General features: G+C 43.3%; 2 protein-coding genes across 2 annotated transcripts in view; one reads left to right on the forward strand and one right to left on the reverse strand.

Moving 5' to 3' along the window:
- IL23A (interleukin 23 subunit alpha) overlaps window positions 1-5,371 on the reverse strand; it is a 30,866-nt gene extending 25,495 nt beyond the window's left edge. Inside the window, exon 1 of the mRNA XM_047741252.1 lies at window positions 3,857-5,371. The gene's annotated coding sequence lies outside the window, so the exon portion shown is untranslated. The remainder of the gene's footprint in view (window positions 1-3,856) is intronic.
- A 145-nt stretch (window positions 5,372-5,516) lies between these two features.
- Window positions 5,517-19,543, forward strand: part of CS (citrate synthase) — a 29,134-nt gene continuing 15,107 nt past the window's right edge. The window contains exon 1 of the mRNA XM_047741245.1: window positions 5,517-5,739. Coding sequence (XP_047597201.1) covers window positions 5,698-5,739 — 42 coding nt within the window. The 5' untranslated portion in view covers window positions 5,517-5,697. The remainder of the gene's footprint in view (window positions 5,740-19,543) is intronic.

Genomic DNA, 19,543 nt, shown 5'->3' on the forward strand with positions numbered 1-19,543 from the left:
ATACCACCAGTCTTGAAGTTCTGTAGTGGCAAAATTGGATCAATAAGCTAATGTTCCCAAGTGTCAGTCTGATCAAATAGAGGTGTAAAGTAGCTTCTATTTTAAATCTTTTTTTCTCTTAATACCGTGCACTAAGCCTGGCACACAAAGTGAACAGGTTCAACAAAGCTTTCTTGTACCACAAATCCCTGTGAAATCTAACACATGAACTAGTTCGGAGCAAGTATCCTGATATTAGTTGACAACTAAACTCAGGGTCTAGTGTCAATTCCTTCTTTTCTCATCAGACACAAGAAATGCTATATCCTGTCAAGTCCATTTTCCAGACCAGCTGTCACTAACCATTTTTTTCTCTTGTGTTGCATATGAATAATGTTCACATGCTTCATACCTCTGTGAGTATACCCAGGATTCTGTCCATTGTTTTGTGTCTGAAAACTTATCAAAAGTCTGAGAGTACTCTTTTTTTTTTTTTTTTTAAGATTTTATTTATTTATTAGAGAGAGAGAGGGAGAGTGAGCACAGGCAGACAGAGTGGCAGGCAGAGGCAGAGGGCGAAGCAGGCTCCCTGCTGAGCAAGGAGCCTGATGTGGGACTTGATCCCAGGACTCTGGGATCATGACCTGAGCTGAAGGCAGCTGCTTAACCAACTGAGCCACCCAGGCATCCCAAAAGTCTGAGAGTACTCTTATAGGAAACTCGAAATTGTTTTAATGTACAAAACAAATTATTTACAGGTTTTAATAAAATAGTGTTGACAATAAATTAAATAAATTAATAGTGATACACCTCACTAGTCTGTCAAGACACAGCTATTAAGAACTCTCCTGCCCAAGAATCTTTGCCATTGCTACACAGGGGTGTGTCCTACATAGGGAAGAGTGGACATTATTGTCCTTGTCTTGATCCTCAGTTAGGAAGATATAGTTTGCACAGCTCTTTTTTTTTTTTTTTAAAGATTTTTATTTATTTGACAGACAGAGATCACGAGCAGGCAGAGAGACAGGCAGAGAGAGAGGAGGAAGCAGGCTCCCTTCGGAGCAGAGAGCCTGATGTGGGTCTCCATCCCAGGACCCTGGGATCATGACCTGAGCCGAAGGCAGAGGCTTTAACCCACTGAGGCACCCAGGCGCCCCTGCACAGCTCTTTATTCATATCACAGGTTACCACAAGGAATCCACCAATTTATCTGAACCCTTCTGGAGGTTCCCTACAACAAATTATTCTAACCCATTATTTGGTAGATCAAATAGTAACTTTGCATACCTGATTACACCTTAAGCTTTAGATATCTTCTAAATGAGTTTATCGGTAAAATGTTAGAACTTAAAGAAACATCCTCAGAGATAGTATTAAATGAGATCTGGATGTGACTAAACAAATTATGTGAAAATCTAGTCCTTTAAAAGTTTTAGGGGCGGGGTGCCTGGGTGGCTCAGTGGGTTAAGCCGCTGCCTTCGGCTCAGGTCATGATCTCAGGGTCCTGGGATGAGCCCCACATCGGGCTCTCTGCTCAGCAGGGAGCCTGCTTCCTCCTCTCTCTCTGCCTGCCTCTCTGCCTGCTTGTGATCTCTCTCTGTCAAATAAATAAATAAAAAATCTTAAAAAAAAAAAAGTTTTAGGGGCAACTGTGTGGCTCAGTCTGTTAAGCGTCTTGTCTTCGGCTCAGGTCATGATCCCAAGGTCCTGCATTGAGCCCTGCATCAGGCCCCTGCTCAGTGGGGAGCCTGCTTCTCCCTCTCTCCCTGTTCATGCTCTCTCTTCCTTTCTTTCTTTTTTTTTTTTTTAAGATTTTATTTATTTATTTGATAGAGAGAGATCACAAGCAGGCAGAGAGGCAGTCAGAGAGAGAGGAGGAAGCAGGCTCCCTGCTGAGCAGAGAGCCCGATGCGGGGCTCGATCCCAGGACCCTGAGATCATGACCTGAGCTGAAGGCAGCGGCTTAACCCACTGAGCCACCCAGGCGCCCCTCTCTCTTCCTTTCAATCACTCAAATAAATAAAATCTTTTTTTTTTAAAGATTTTATTTGTTTATTTGACAGAGATCACAAGTAGGCAGAGAAGCAGGCAGAGAGAGAGGAGGAAGCAGGCTCCCCGCTGAGCAGAGAGTCCGATGTGGGGCTCGATCCCAGGACCCTGGGATCATGACCTGAGCTGAAAGCAGAGGCTTTAACCCACTGAGCCACCCAGGCGCCCCTCAAATAAACAAAATCTTTAAAAATTTTAAAAAAAAAAGGTTTAGAGGGTTTTTATGCTATTAAAAAGGATTCAGAGCAGGGACAAGATTATCCTTTAAATATAGGACACGGATGAATAGCAAGGGTAAAAGAACTAGTATATGGTGAATCCTCCTATAACAAGCACATACACCTTATTTAATCTTTGCAATTCTAAGAAATAGATGTTACTCCCATTTTACAGATAAAGAAACTAAGCTCAAAGGGATTGTGTCTTGGGGAGCCAAGACTTCAGTCTTAGTGATCATCTTATCCCTGTGCCAGTGGTCTTTCTGCTACATTTCACTCCCTATAGTGGAGTCTCCATGTAGTCTCCAGTGCCTGTGTATACTAGTACTTTTATTTGTTTGAAAACTACCTCCCAAGTTTGAACACATGCCCTCTGACTCTAATAATCAATACCGAAAAGGCATCATACCTCCTGCAAGCTGTTTCTCCAGACTGATTATTCCTTGTAATAAGAAGCCATTCTACCCCTGGTCACTTTAGGTGCTGTTTGTCTTTCCTACCTATATGTATTCTGGGAGGGTCATGATTTATCATGTATTTCCAGGTATGAATGTACAAAAGTTTTATAGATAAATAAGACTATAGTTCTTATTTTATAAAATACTTCATAGAACACACTGAGCTGGCGTGCCCCGGAGACAGTTAACAATGACTCAGAGTTGCAGCTGATAATTCACAGTCATCACCATATAAACAATACAGCTTAGTAGTTAAGATACAGCTTTAGGCCAATTACAAACTATGATCCTCAGCAGGATACTTTAAACCTTGGTTTTCTGCTCCATGGAGATCCTATTATCTACATCCCTTAGAGTTGTTGTTGTGAGGATTAATTAAGATAAGGCGTGTACCACGTTTAGATAGTACCTAGAAATTGTAAGTATTCAATAAATTTAAGGTATTACCTGTTAAATACAGGAGACTGACTTACTGAAGTAGGCAGTTTCAGTTGAAGTTTAGATTGCATTTTCCCACTTACCCTTAGCCACCAGGGGGCACCATTGCCCCTGTCCATTTTAAAAAGAGGTCCTGCCAAGGTCAAGATGACCTCAATTGTCAGCCTTCTCTGCATTGCCCCTCTCCTCGGGCACTTAGGTGTATTTGGACCTAAAGCTTATTTGGCTGCTTTAGTTGTGCCAATCCTGCCTTAACTTTCTTCTCTCCTCCTCAGGTCCCACTCACATTTAGAAACTGATTCTAAGCTAGATTCTGAGAGGTAGCATTTAGTCCTTCTCATCCCTGGGCTTTCCCACTGGCTCTATGTTAGTGGATGTCTGGACTAAACAACTTCAAAACAAGTCAATAAAGCCTTCGTAACACTAGGCTCCAAGACACGGTGTCAAGAGGCTTAGAGCATTGCTGTTTCCCACCCTTCCTCCAATCATTAGAGCTCCAAAGTAGGTTACCCTTAAAGCCACTCAATGATTATCTCTTTGGGGTAGGGCGGGGGTGGGGGGACACCTGTCTGGTTCAGTAGGTAAAGTGAGACTCTTGATCTCGGGGTTCTGAGTTCAAGCCCCACATTGGGCATATATATTACTTAAGAATAAAATATCTAATGATAATAAATAGAATAACAATTATTATTATTATCGCTTTGGTAGCCTCACCCAGAGAATGCCTCCTGTCTTTTCAGGGCACTTGAGTTCAAGCTTCTGGTCAGCCGGTTAGTCTCTGTGGATGATTAACCAGAGAGCAGAAACCAGGTCAGACTATTCTAGGGTTAGGAGGAAATCCTCTGTGAGATGCTAAATTGGGAGCAAATATTGATCAGTGGCACTTTGAAGTCACCGAGAAGGTAGCTGAGGTCAGTGTTCCTTTGGGGCTCTGCTTGGCTTCTCTTTTTGAAGTTCTTTCCTAAGACCTACCTATCTGATCCCCAAGCCAAAGGAGTATTGGTTGGTAGGTGTGAAGCTAGGTCCAAGGTAACTTGGGAAGAGAAAATGGTGGTTTTCCTCCTCTTTCCCCAACTCCAAAATATAAACTAGTTTCTTTATAAAGTAGGTCTATCTAAACCTGGTTAAATGGCACTGAGACTTCTGAATCTTATTACTGCTATGTGAAGAGATAAAAGGACTGTTCATTTGGGGCCTGGATTATAGATAAGGTGTCCTGGTCCTTGGGTCAGTTCTCTGTCCCTTGGTCAATGACAATGATATTCTTAGGCAGTAGAAAGGTTCTGAGGTCTTCTTGTCTAGCTAGAGGAGTTAGTCAAGAGTGATGTGGAAGGTCACTTCAGTACTGTGGTTCATTTAATGGTCTCTGGGAAGCATATGATAAGCGTGTATAGAAGACAACCAAGTAAGAGAAAGGGTCCAGAGGCCAGTGAGAGTGATGTGACAAAAAGAGAGGGTGCTTAATGTCTGATTTTGAATGTGGGGTAGTCTGCAGCTTTTGATCTTATGGCTAGATGGGTGGGCTGGCTGCATGGGTTCATGTGACTGGAGTGGCAATGAGAATAATGCCCAGGACCTAGAGGTTCTAGCCTGTGATGGAAACCCACGTTTTGTTTTATTTTTATTTTATTTATTTAATTTTTTTAATGATTTTAACTAATTTCTACACCCAAGATAGGGCTCCAACCTACAACCCCGATATCAATAGTGGCATGATCCACCGACTGAGCCAGCAAGTGCCCTTGGCATTTGTAAGACTTCGATTTCCCTACACTGGACGCCGAACTGACAGCCCATAAAGAGCACTGGATACTCAGGCTCCTGCCTTTGCTTTCATTCTCCACATATTGGGGTCTCTTTGTACCCATTAATACCATGGCCTCTGCTGACCTCAAATTGTCACCAGGAAGCCAACTCTGGCATCATAGCCTCTGTCCACGTGACGTCACCTCTATGACCATTAAGTCATTGACCAAACACATTCATCACGAAATCGTGCCAATGGGTAGGAGGAGCAGTAAATGATCGGTAGCTGTGATAGAATATTAAGGGATTGGCTTCCGAGAACCTTCTAAGGTCGGAGTCCTTGGGACCTTTTTCTCTCATATTCACCTCAGAACAAACCCCAAATGTATTAAAGGCAAGAAGGGAAGCCTAAGAAGGAAGTTAACTGACTTATCAGGCACTTATTTAGTCACCTACACGTCCCCACCACCGCGCGCCCATCCCTAATTAGCCTAACCCAGGCGATCCAATCCTGCCCTCCACAACTGCTGTCAACGGCTCAGGTCCCGCCCCCACATACATGGGACCAATGGCCGAGCCCGAGGCGAGTCCCCTGAGAGGGGCGGGAGCGAGTTCTGGCAGTGGGCGGGTCCTCACTGAGGACCCCGGGCTGGGCGCCGCCGCCGGTTTGTCTACCCTTTCCCTCAGCCACCTCCTTTCAACCTTGTCCACCCGTCCGTGCGGCCTTTGGTGCAGCGGCGGCAGCTCCCGTTCCTGCCGCAGCTCTTTCCCCTCCTTCCCTCCCCGCCAGATCCCCGAGTTCGCCCGTCATGGCTTTACTCACTGCGGCCGCCCGGCTCTTTGGAGCCAAGGTGAGCAACTACGGGAAGGAGCGCGCGGCCCCAGGGTGGGGCTGAGGCGACTGCAGGCCCTCCAGCGCGGGGTCTCCCTCCCCTACCCAGACGCACCCCCGCGAGCCTTAAAGGGGCCCTGCGTTTGGCTGGTCGCCAGCCCTCTGTGGGCTCTCAGGACCATGTGCTACGCTGGCCTTCTGCGCCTGGGGGTGAAGAGGGCGCTGCCCGCCCCCGGCGTGCGGTCTTGGGCAGGTGGAGAGCTCGGACCCTACAGACGCCCGCATGTCTAGGGTGGAAGAGCCATGTAAAAAAAAAGGAGCTGCCAGTGGAGAACATAGATGTTCTGTTCCATTGGAGTTAGGGAAGAGGCCTGCTTGGAGGAGGGGGTGCAGGGTTAGGAGAAGTGGCAGGAGTGAACAGATGTGCTCACTGTCCCAGGGCCAGAGATGGAGCAGTGACTAATATCGGCTTCCGCCTTGTAGAGAGGGCCTTATCGGTTTCTAAACTGCCTTTTTCCATTTCACCAACCCAATTTTTGAAGCTTTCAGTGACCAAGCTTTAGTAGTTCCTGCTAGTGGAGTGGGACTCAGGTCCTCTTTGTCCTTGGGACTCTTGCACTTACTCTTCACATAGGAGGAGCTTGGGTAAGGTGGAGCCCTTCTGTAAAACCTTCTGCATGGTTATCACATATGATTGGAGAAAGAACCAGAAAGATTGTTCCTTCAAACTGCAGGCCAATTAAGTGAAGATACTGGGCAGGATATAGTACTGCTAAAGTCACATGACCAACCCTACTACTTGCTCGCTCAGGTTTAGCTATTGCTTTTAAGTCTACCCAGGAGAGAGTCCTTTCATTCTTTGAGGCCCTAATTTATTTGAATTTTGTTTCCTTTGGATCATAGGAATCTTGTTGCAGGTAATGGTGCTTTAAATTTCAGATTGCCAGGACTTTTGTCTCTGGGTAACTTAGCTCTTTAAATAGAGAAACTGCTCTGTTAAGGGGGGAGTCCCAGTCCTCTCATCCAGGCAGGGACAGTCCCACAAGTGACCTTGACTTCTGCAAAGAGTTTATACTTTCTCTTCTGCAGATTAAAGCTGCCAGCACCTGAAGGAAAGGAAAATCTTAGAATGGTTTTGCTCTGTGTTATATTGCATGGTTGGCAGATAGGGTGAAGCCTGTAGAATTTACACTGGGGTTCTTCCAGGTACCCAGCAGCAAGGTGGAGGCTGATCCTTTGGGAGACACTTGTCTTACTTGACTGTTGCTTCTTCTGCTGCCAGGGAACAGGGTAAGGAAGCCTCTTGGGAAATGAAGCAAGTTCTAGATAGTGTTTTGGCAGAATAGGGGACATGACACTATAATTAGCTCATTCTAAAGCTCCTAACCCAGACCAAATAGATAATCTAACTCTTCAGTGAATTTGAAAAAGCTTTTAGAATTTACCTTTTGAATTTACTATATCTTTTAAGCCTCTGGGGAAGTCCAGAAAGCTTTTGGCGTGACTACATAATTGTAGAATCATTATTATTTTGTTTACTTCACTGTTAGAAATGAACCTGAGGATCCCAGTAACTTGGAAGTGATTTGAAGGCTTTGACCCTTAAAACGAGCAAAGCCCAAAAAATGCAGGAGTGGAAATTTCCTGAGATCTAAGTAGAATGACCAGGATACCAGGAAGCCTGTTCAGTTTGTCAGCATTGTTAGTACCTGCCTGTGTTTTCCAGATTAGCCTGCAGCTTAAGTGGTACTCAGTTTTACTTTTGCTGTTAAGGTAGGCTTTAAAAGGCAAAAACAAATGGTTTTCTGATCTGGAAGAACTGACGCCTACCACTTTGATTCTCAAGGTCAGATATAGTTTCACTTTTCTCAGAAGACTTTTTTTTTAACCTTGCTAGGTGACACAAATGCCAGTCATTGTTGTGTTGTTCCACCTTACTTACTTTCAGGTAATTCAATGAACACCTGAGTTGGAAAGAGACGAATTCAGAGCTTCCAGATTATTTGACTTCTTGTTTACCCAAGTGAACTTATACTTAGCAGTGACCTTAGGATCAGCTGTGGGTGCCTTAGCTTTGTGATGTATTACTTTTTCACATGTGATCTGGGTTTGGATTTGGGTTGGGAGTTAGAGTATGGCTACCAATTCACTTCTGGACTCTTAACACCAGTGTGACTTAACAAATTCTAGTTACTTCCTGTACCATTGAGAATTGCTCTTCCAAGCTAGAATGTTCAATGACTTTGAGAAAATCAAAACAAAAGTATTTTTATGTTATTTCTAGACCTTTTCAAGACACTTAAATGAATACCCATAATTCCTTTACAGTAGACCTACACCACTGAGCATCTATATAAATCCTAGTCTGAGGGGCGCCTGGGTGGCTCAGTGGGTTAAGCCACTGCCTTCAGCTCGGGTCATGATCTCAGGTCCTGGGATCAAGCCCCACATTGGGCTCTCTGTTAACTGGGGAACCTGCTTCCCCCTCTTTGTCCGCCTGCCTCTCTGCCAACTTGTGATCTCTGTCAAATAAATAAATAAAATCTTAAAAAAAAAAATCCTAGTCTGAAATTGGGTTCAACAAAACTAAGTCAGTTTTTTCTGTGAAATGTTAGTTAGACTTACGGCCCAGAACTTTTATTTTTATTTTTATTTTTATTTTTTAAAGTTTATTTAAGTAATCTCTACACCCAACATAGGGCTTGAACCCACGACCCCAAGATCAAAAGAGTCATATGCTCTTCCAACTAAGCCAGCCAGGCACCCTTTACAGCCTAGAACTTTTAAAAACAAGTGCCCAAATCTGTATGCCTTAACTTTGATTATCAGCCTACCCGAAGTGATGTCAGTTCCTTGATGCTTACTAGGTGGGCTAAAGATAAAAAATGGAAAGTAAAGCCTCCTCATGTGCTAATGGTGGGATGATTGCATTTGTCCTTCCTAGTGGCCTTTAGATTGGTAACAGATGAATACATGGGTGTGAGGAAGCACTGAGGTGAGCAGTGCTGAAGTAGATCATTAGAGGGGAAGGCTGGCATTTCTGTTTCTTAGAATCCAAGTGGGCAGAAGGCAGGAAGCCAGATGTGGTGGATCTCTCTAAAGCTACACCGTAATTCTTTTTGCCCTGTTTCAGTGCTTTATGGGATAGAGTTGAGTAGGTCTTGAAGTTTGAAACAGTGAAGCAAAGCTAACAATGGGTTTCTGAGTATTTGACTGGCTTTCAGTTTTTCCCTCAATTGCCCAAATTCTTTTTTTTTTTTTCCCCTTCAGATTTTGTTTTTAAGCAATCTCTATGTGGGGCTCGAATTCATGACCCCAAGATCAAGAGTTGCACACCCATGACTGAGCCGGTGCTCCTGAACTGCCCAAATTCTTTAGGTCCCTGTCTTTCTTTCTTTCTTTTTTTTTTTTTTTTAAGATTTTATTTATTAATTTGAGAGCGAGTGAGCATGAGAGAGCAGGGCGAGGAGCAGAGGGAGAAGCAGACTCCTCGCTGAGCAAGGAGCCTGACGTGGGGCCTGATCTAGGGACTCCAGGATCATGACCTGAGCTGAAAGCAGATACCCATCCTCCAGGGCCACCCAGACACCCCTAGATCCCTGTATTTCTTTTAACACATTATCATTTTGAAAGTTCTTGTGGTGTCTGGGTGGCTAAGTTGTTTAATCACCTGATTCTTGATTTTGACTCAGGTCATGATCTCAGGGTTATGAGATCAAGCCCCAAGTTGGGCTCAGTGCTGGACATGGAGCCTGCTTAAGAGTCTTTCTCTCTCCTTCTGCCCCACCCCCACTAAAAAAAAGAAATGAAAAATAATAAATAGGGGCACCTGGGTGGCTCAGTTGGTTGAGCATCTCCCTTGGGCTCAGGTCATGATCCTGGGATCCCAGGTTTGAGCCCTATGTTGGGCTCCATGCTCAGCAGGGAGTGTGCTTCTCCCTCTGCCCTTCATCCCACTTGTGCTCTCTCTCTCTGTCTCTGTCCCTCTTTCGTATATCTAAAAAATATATTAAAAGAAGAAAAATAATAAATAATTAAAAAATGAAAGTTCTGTAAGTTCACAGTGGGCATCATCACGTGGGTTACCTGTTCGCATTGCACGTTCATGAATCCTGTCTTCAGATTCTTGTTCAGCAAAAGTGAGATGGGATCTGGAAACTTGTGTTTTGTTTTTGTTTTTGTTTTTGTTTTCCAAGGACTTCTGTTGACTGATAATGCCTGGTGGTCCCCTTCTGTTGGGCCAGTAAAGCCACATGCAGGACTTTTTATTTGGAACTTGGAGAATGTATATATGAAATTTTTGAGCATTTGGGCTTTTTTTGTGATTATTTTTAAAATGGACTTCAAAAGTGACTATTTTTAGCAATAGTTCATTAGGATATTTTTTCTAGGTTTGTTTTCCTAGGCCTTTTTTTCAAATGCCTTTAGAAAAGTTTCTTGGGATGCCTAGATGGCTCAGTCGGTTCATGTCCAACTCAGTTGCACGATCCCAGAATCCTGGGATCAAGTCCTGCATTGGGCTTCTTGCTCAGCAAAGAGCCTGCTTCTCTCTCTGCCTGCCACTCCCCCTGCTTGTGTGTGCTCTCTCTTTCTTTCTCTGATAAATAAAATCTTAGAAAGAAAGAAGGAAAGGGAAGTTTCTTGTAAATTTCAGAACCAAAGTGCTAGGCACTAAAACTTGTTAAGTACTCCTGGTAGAAGTGAGAGCAGTTTCTAGTTCCCCAAAAACTAGTAGGACAGCAGATCCTGTAGACTTTATTCAGTAGTATATATGTAATATGTATAGAATAAGTAGATGTTCAGAAAATATTTGTTAAAGGATTTCTTTTTTTTTTTTTAAGATTTTATTTATTTATTCGACAGAGAGATAGCACAAGTAAGCAGAGCAGCAGGCAGAGGGAGAAGGAGAAGCAGGCTCTCCGCTGAGCAGGGAGCCCGATTCGGGGCTCGATCCCAGGACCCCGGGATCATGACCTGAGCGGAAGGCAGACGGTTAACCAACTGAGCCACCCAGGCGTCCCAAGGATTTCTATTGAAAGGAAAATTAGGACTCTTCTTTTCTGAGGTCTTTGGTGGTCTTTCTTGGAGTAAATCTTTAGGGAAGAGTCTGTTAGAAAATGATAGTTATGTAGAATCATTAAGGAAACAACTGTGAGTATAAAGGGGGTCAAAGTATGAAATCTGAAGATTACTGTGTTCGGGCTATTAAGTGGGCTGACCAAGTAGTGCAGGCCGCCTTCCAGTATCACCATAGTGAAACATAGATGTTAAAAGGCTTTAGTTCTCTGACCTGGTTTTGGGGAGAGAGGAGCCTTTGTCCTATGTGTGTTCTTTTTCCCTTAATGCAAGTTGTTCCTTCTGCATTGGAAGCCTTTGCAGCACAAGATTTTTCCTGCCAGTTATTAGTGCATTATGTTTGCTTCATCAAATAAGCCATTTCTGGCTTGGCAGGTTCTGATCTTTTTTTTTTTTTTTTTTTTTTTTTTTTTTTATGAAGGACAAGGGCTCTATTAAAATCAGAAGCATCTTTCTCAGGCTTCTAATGTTGGAGCTCTTAAATATGTTGCAGACACGTTCTAAATGTGCCTGGGATGGAGGACCAAAGAAAATTTGGCTCCTCCCCTTTGGAGTAAAGGTCCTAGGTATGGATCAATGATGGTAATAGCGTGAGAGGGAAAGAACCACTTTTTAAAGTGCTTATTCAAATAGGATTCCTTTGTTCCTAGAATTTTAGGGCAGAGGGAGTAGTTTCAGATGATTTTTGGTGATTCGGCTAACACCCTGTTCCAGAAATACCCTAAGTTTTTTTTTTTTTTTTTAAGATTTTATTTATTTATTTGACAGAGAGAAATCACAAGTAAGCAGAGAGGCAGGCAGAGAGAGAGGAGGAAGCAGGCTCCCTGCTGAGCAGAAAGCCCGATGTGGGGCTCCAACCCAGGACCTGGGATCATGACCTGAGCCGAAGGCAGCGGCTTAACCCACTGAGCCACCCAGGCGCCCCGAAATACCCTAAGTTTTATAGGCAAGGCAAGTCTTTGGCATGGCAAAATTTCCTCCATATAATATTAGTCCTTTCTTCTCTTGGCCCTTTATGATAGTGGTTCTTTTAGTTATATTTTTCTCTTCTAACACATTGGAGAACTACAGTGCATTTCCATCAATAAATGCAAACTCACTAGGAGAGTTCTTGCAAGGGGTGGCAGCATTTGAGGTTTGAAAAAGCCTCTTAGTGGTTATAATACCCCCAACCCCCACCCTGCAGAGAATCCTGGCTGTCAGGCACGTGAGCCAGGCCCTTGTCTTTGGAAGCAGCTGTCTCCATCTCTCCTGATGAAGGAGCTGACCTATTGAATGAGGTGACTCCCTGATTCACCTGACAGCTCCCGTTCCAGTAGGGTGACTCTACACGTGGCATGCTACCAGAAGGCAAAAGCCTAGTTGCCACACCTCGGAGTTAGGGGGAGGAGCTGGTAGGTGAAAGTTCAGGGATGACTCAGAAGTTTGTATCTGCCTGTCCCATCAGTGAGTATAGTCTGAACGCCCTATACAAAGCTATTCAGCAGGTTTCTTTGGCAGCTAGGAGATAGAGAACTGAGGTGTGTAGCCTTGGGTAGAACAGTCCTCCGGTATCTCCTTTCTCGTAGTCTGTTCTGCTGGGTAGTTAAATTTGTTTTCTTTCCTTGAGACTCCTCCCCTCTTGATCTGGAGGACTTTAAGGCCCTTAAAAAGGATATCAGGGCTTTATTTCCTGTTCTGGAGGTAGAGGGAATTACCATTTACCCCTTGCTCAGGTCTGACCGCCTCTTTCCTGGAATCCAACTACAGGAGAGGGTAGTGACATTTGACATAGGTAATAGGCCAACACTTTTCTGACACACATATTTATTTTATTTCATTTCATTTCATTTTTTATTTTTTAAAGATTTTATCCATGTATTTGACAGAGAGATAGCACAAGCAGGCAGAGGCAGGCAGAGGGAGAGAGAGAAGCAGGCTCCCCACTGAGCAGGGAGCCTGACGCGGGGCTCAATCCCAGGACCCCAGGATCATAACCTGAGCCGAAGGCAGCCACCCAACCACCTAAGCCACCCAGGCACCCCAGAGACACATATTTATTGGAATTTACTTATGTATAAGGCACTGTTCTAGATGCTTTCATGCAGATTGTTTTGTACAGTCTACTTGTCTACCCCAGAATTGACTTTATTATTATCAATTTAGAGGTGTGAAACCTGAGACCTAGAAGTTAGGTCATATAGCCAAGGTAACACAGCAAGGTAGTGGCAGAACCTGGACTTAAGACTTGATCCTTAGTTATTGTACATCCTAGGGTCTACATTTTTATCCTTCTGTTCCATTGCTTAACACTTTACACCATGTATGTATCTCAAACTTTATTGTTCATATAGATCACCTACTGAGCTTATTAAACTGCAGTTTTGGATGCAGTAGGTCTGAGGTGAGGCCCAAGATTCTGCATTTCTGACAAGCTCCAGGTAATGCTAATGCTACCGGCTGGGCCGTCATATTTTAAAGACTTTTTTTTTTTTTTTTTTTTTTTTTTTGACAGAGACCACAAGTAGGCAGAGAGGCAGGCAGAGAGAGAGAGAGAGAGAGAGAGGAGAAAGCAGGCTCCCCGGTGAGCAGAGAGCCCAATGTGGGGCTTGATCCCAGGACTCTGGGATCAGGACCTGGGCCGAAGGCAAAGGCTTTAACCCACTGAGCCACCAGGCTCCCCTAGGCAGTCATATTTTGAATAGCAAGGTTTTTGAGTACCTTTACATATGTCCTTATTAGACTTTACATATGTCCTTGTTAGACTTATCAGACTTTGAGCTAAGTAGCTTGAGTGTTATTCTAAGTATGGAGAAGGAAAGGAAAACAATACAGTTTACCCTTGAGCAACATAGTTTGAACTGTGCTGGTCCACTTACAGGAGGCTTTTTTACAGTACAGTACTGCAAATATGTTTTTTTCCTTATGATTTTCTTAGTAACATTTTCTCTAGCTTTTTTGTAAGAATACAGTATATAATATATGTAACATGCAAGATAGGTATGAATAGACTTTATATTATCAATATAGCTTCTCAACAGTAGGCTATTAGTAGCTACATTTTGGGAGAGTCAAGAGTTATATCCAGATTTTTGACTGCATGGGGACGGGGGGAAAGGTCTGTATCCCTAATTCCTGTATTGTTCAAGAGTCAACTGTAGTTAGTTGTTTTGCTTTGGATGTCTGTTATTTCGTAATGGAGCTGTAGCTAAAACCCAGGTTTCCTTTCCAAATTCCAAGTTATGTGCTCTGTCTTCTACATAATTAGATAAAATTGTTCTAACTTGAATTTTTCCTATTCCACCTTTTTTTTTTCTTTTTATTTATTTATTTATTTTTTTTTAAGATTTTCTTTATTTATGGGGCGCCTGGGTGGCTCAGTGGGTTAAGCCGCTGCCTTCGGCTCAGGTCATGATCTCAGAGTCCTGGGATCGAGTCCCGCATCGGGCTCTCTGCTCAGCGGGGAGCCTGCTTCCTCCTGTCTCTCTGCCTGCCTCTCTACCTGCTTGTGATCTCTCTCTGTCAAATAAATAAATAAAATCTTTAAAAAAAAAAAAAAGATTTTATTTATTTATTTGACAGATAGAGATTATAAGTAGGCAGAGAGGCAGGCAGAGAGAGAGGAGGAAGCAGGCTCCCCGCTGAGCAGAGAGCCCGATGCGGGGCTCGATCCCAGGACTCTGAGATCATGACCTGAGCCGAAGGCAGAGGCTTTAACCCACTGAGCCACACAGGCGCCCCCTTTTTTTTCTTTTTAAAGATTTTATTTATTTATTTGAGACAGAGACAGTGAGAGAAAGCATGAGCGAGGAGAAGGTCAGAGGGAGAAGCAGACTCCCCATGGAGCTGGGAGCCCGATGTGGGACTCGATCCAGGGACCCCGGGATCATGACCTGCGCCGAAGGCAGTCGTGCAACCAACTGATCCACCCAGGCGTCCCTATTCCACCCTTTTGAGTGGTTAAATCAATGAATTGCTGCCTTTAAAATCCTTTTAATTTCTTTAGTTTTCTTTCCAGCTGCAGGGTTAGCTAAAAATATGACTAATCCTGATGCTGAAGGGTGTGAGAAAATTGCCATACTGTTTAATTTTATAATTATTTTTTTTTAAGATTTTATTTATTTATTTGATAGACAGAGATCACAAGTAGGCAGAGAGGCAGGCAGAGAGAGAGAGGGAGCAGGTTCCCCGCGGAGCAGAGAGCCCAGTGCGGGGCTCGATCCCAGGACGCTGGGATCATGACCTGAGCCTAAGGCAGAGGCTTTAAGCCACTGAGCCACCCAGGCGCCCCTAATTTTATAATTATTTTATAACAAATGCAGAATATTTGCTCTAGGCCAGATGTCATTTTAAGTGCTTTTTAAGTGTTGACTTAATTAATCCTCACAGCAGTCTTTTGAAATAGGTACTATTATTATTCCCATTTTACAGATAAGGAAATCGAGGCATAGAAACATTAAATGACCTGGCTGGAATCACACAGGTGATAAGTGGCAAAAAAGGGCTTTAGAAATAGAATATACTAGCTTTATTCTATAGTTACATAGCCACGCTATCCACAAACTAGTGTTGCTTTGCAAATTGGAGTTCTGGCTAAGAAGTGTTGCAGATGGAGATCAGGAACAGTTGAGATCAGCCCTCTTAAGTTACTCCTGAAGCTCCTCACTTGAAATGGCAAAGACACTCCATATAAATAAAGGTAATGAAGACTTCACTGATGTTAGAAGTGGGGTGATAGTTTAGTTCTCAGTTTCTCTTCCTATGCATTCTCCGGAAGTAGCATTCATATAAATAGATCTGAGAAATGAATATAACAAAGCAGCAGTCATGACCCATCTGATTCCTTTGAATGGTGTCTCATCTCACAGCCTTGTTAGGTGATCTGCCTTCCTTTTCTTTCTGATTTCCTCTTTTTTTGCTGTTTTTTGTTTGTTTTATCTTGAAGTAAAAGAAGAGGGCAGCTCATTAATTCTAGCAGTTCTCTCACAAGGAGAAAAGAAACTATTTTTGTTCTGTTTTACGTTCGTATTCATGGAAGAAAGGACTTCAGCCTGAGGGAATTCCATTTTCCTCTTTTTTTTTTTTTCTAAAAATTTTATTTATTTGAGAGAGCATAAGCAGGGGACAGGCAGGGTCAGAGGGAGAAGGACAAGCAGATTTCCTGCTGAGTGCAGAGCCCAGTGTGGGGCTCGATCCCAGAACCCTGAGATCATGACCTGAGCTGAAGTCAGATGCTTAACTGAGTGAGCCATCCAGGTGCCCCTCCATTTTCATCTTAATTAAGATGTGGACAGTCACTCTTTGTTGACCTTGGATAGGTTACCCCCCCCCCCCCCCCCCCCCCGCAAAATTTAACCTTAAAATACAGCCAGCCAGGTGCAACCACTCTGGAAAACAGCATGGAGGTTCCTCAAAATGTTGAAAATAGAACTACCCTATGACCCAGCAATTGCACTGCTGGGTATTTACCCTAAAGATACAAACGTAGTGATCCAAAGGGGCACGTGCACCTGAATGTTTATAGCAGCAATGTCTACAATAGCCAAACTATGGAAAGAACCTAGATGTCCATCAACAGATGAATGGATAAAGATGATGTGGTATATATACACAATGGAATACTATGCAGCCATCAAAAGAAATGAAATCTTGCCATTTGCGACGATGTGGATGGAACTAGAGGGTATCATGCTTAGCGAAATAAGTCAATCAGAGAAAGACAACTATCATATGATCTCCCTGATATGAGGGATAGGAGATGCAACATGGGGGGGTTAAGGGGGTAGGAGAAGAGTAAATGAAAGAAGATGGGATTGGGAGGGAGACAAATCATAAGTGACTCTTAATCTCACAAAACAAACTGAGGGTTGATGGGGGGAGGGGGGTTGGGAGGGGGGTGGGATTATGGACACTGGGGAGGGTATGTGCTATGGTGAGTGCTGTGAAGTGTGTAAACCTGGTGATTCACAGACCTGTACCCCTGGGGATAAAAATATATGTTTATAAAAAATAAAATAAAAAAAAAAAATACAGCCAGCCAGCTATTGTAGAAACTTTTTTTTTTAGATTTTTTTTTTAATTTTTTCAAGATTTTATTTATTTATTCGACAGAGCATAAGCAGGGGGAGCAGCAGAGGGAGAGGGAGAAGCAGGCTCCCCAAGGAGCAGGGAGCCCGACACAGGACTCAATCCCAGGACCCTGGGATCGCGACCCAAGCTGAAGGCAGATGCCTAACCAATTGAGCCATGCCAGGCGTCCCTAAATATTTTATTTATTTTATTTTTATTTTTTTTTATTTTTATTTTTTAAAGATTTTATTTATTGATTTGACAGAGAGAGATCATAAGTAGAGAGAGAGGCAGGCTCCCTGCCGAGCAGAGAGCCCGATGCGGGACTCGATCCCAGGACCCTGAGATCATGACCTGAGCCCAAGGCAGCGGCTTAACCCACTGAGCCACCCAGGCGCCCCTATTTATTTTATTTTTAAAGATTTTATTTATTTATATGACAGAGAGAGAGACAGGGAGAGCAGGAACATAAGCAGGGGGAGTGGGAGAGGGAAAGCAGGCTTCCCACTGAGCAGGGTGTCCAATGTGAGGCTCGATCCCAGGACTCTGGGATCATGAACTGAGCCAAAGGCAGATGTTTTACCATCTGAGCCACCCAGGTACCCCAAAGATTTTACTTTTAAGTAATCTCTATACCCAACATGGGGCAGAACTCACAATCCCCAGATCAAGAGTCAGATCCTCGGGGCGCCTGGGTGGCTCAGTGCGTTAAAGCCTCTGCCTTCAGCTCAGATCATAATCTCAGAGTCCTGGGATCGAGCCCCACATCAGGCTCTCTGCTCTACAGAGAGCCTGCTTCCTCCTCTCTCTCTACCTGCCTCTCTGCCTACTTGTAATCTCTGTCAAATAAATAAATAAAATCTTTAAAAAAAAGAATCAGATGCTCTACCAACTGAGCCAGGAGGGTACCCCTGCCATTATAGAAACTTAAAGATGATTTAAAAATGGAAAAATTATTTATCAGGAGATTTTAACATCTTTTCTCTAAGGTGATATATGCCCCTGTAGCCTTTTTAAAACCAAACCGCCACACCAACCAACCACCCACAGTTGAAAGGTCTGCTGCAGGGCTGATGTAGTCTCTGGGAGGTGGCCCTTCTATAACAGGGGAGCTGTGGGACCACAGAGCGTGGAATAGAACTTACTCTCATGTTTTCTCTTGTTCACTTTTTGGTGACTAGTAAGAAAAGGTAAAATTATTTCTTAGGTGCTAGGTCAAATTCCCATTTGCCCCATGTAGGGTGAAGAGACTAAAGGCCTGTTTGTGCCACCTACTTTTGCCCAGATGGTCCTCAGTGAACCAGAAGAGACTCTTTAGGAAGTTAATGAAAGGAGTTAAAGACAGTCCTGGTTAACAAAGCTGAGGCAGCCCCCTTTACTTTAGGGGCATAGTAACTTACCTTGTACTCTGAATTTAGCTTTGAATTCGTTGTTGTTGTTGTTGTTTTTTAATTTTTTAAATCTTGTTAGTTTTTGAAGATTTTATTTATTTTAGAGGGAAGCTGTGTGTGTGCATTTGGAAAATGGGAGGGGGCAGAGGGAGAGACAGAATCTCAAGTAGTCTCCACACTCTTGATTTGGCTCAGGTCATGATCGCAGGGTGGTGGGATCAAGCCCCAGTTGGCTCTGTACTTGGCGTAGAATCTGCTTAAGATTCTCTCTCCCGGGACACCTGGGTGGCTCAGTTGGTTAAGCAGCTGCCTTCGGCTCAGGTCATGATTCCAGCGTCCTGGGATCGAGTCCCGCATCGGGCTCCTTGCTCAGCAGGAGCCTGCTTCTCCCTCTGCCTCTGCCTGCCATTCTGTCTGCCTGTGCTTGCTCTCTCTCCCTCTCTCTCTGACAAATAAATAAAAATCTTTAAAAAAAAAAAAAAAAAAAAAAGATTCTCTCTCCCTCACCCTTTTCCCCTCCCCCTTCTCTAAAAAAAAACAAAGCAAACAAACAAACAAAAAAAAACCCACAGCTTTTCTGAAGGATCTCTTCCCTTTTTAGCTCTCCCTGATGCCCCAACAGAAGGTGGAATACTAAATTCTAAAAAATCTCCAGCCTTACTGAACTTTCACCTTAGGCATGTGGTGTTTTAGAACTTACACAGTACTATGGCTTCAAATGATTTTCAGCACAATCAAACAACAGTGCAGTAGTTACTACAAGAAAAGGTGTATCTGGCCTTTTGGCAAAAAGAAGAAAGGTTTGATCTTGCTACTGGATTAGTTTGTCTGTGTATGTAATCTTTTTAGTTTGCAAAGTGCTTTCACAATATTGTAATTTAATTATCACAAGACAACCTGTGAGATATGTGGTGGGTATTTAACACCAGTTTTATAGATGAGAAAACTGAGGCTTAGTTTGATTGTCTCATTTTATCTTCAAAATAATCTTGTGCAGAAAAGTTAATCTTGTCAAACTTTATAGCTGGTTAGTAGTATATTTGGTTGGTTTTTTCAAAGGCAGTGTTGAACTTTCTGTTGCAACTCAGCAGTCTTCTCATAGAAAGTAACTTTTCTTTTGGGGGGAAAAAAAACCTCTCCTTAAACAGAAAACATAGGTTAGCTACACTATTCATCTTTGTAGTGAAGAATAGCCTTGAATCTCAGACCTGTCTTTACGGTTCTGAAGTATATCTTTAAAAATTCCTTTAGTACAGTTGTGTCAGTGATAAACTCAGCTTTTGTTTTTCTGAAATGTCTTTTTTTCGC

The sequence above is a fragment of the Lutra lutra genome, chromosome 8 (assembly GCF_902655055.1).
Source record: "Lutra lutra chromosome 8, mLutLut1.2, whole genome shotgun sequence".
Classification (NCBI taxonomy): Eukaryota; Metazoa; Chordata; class Mammalia; order Carnivora; family Mustelidae; genus Lutra; species Lutra lutra.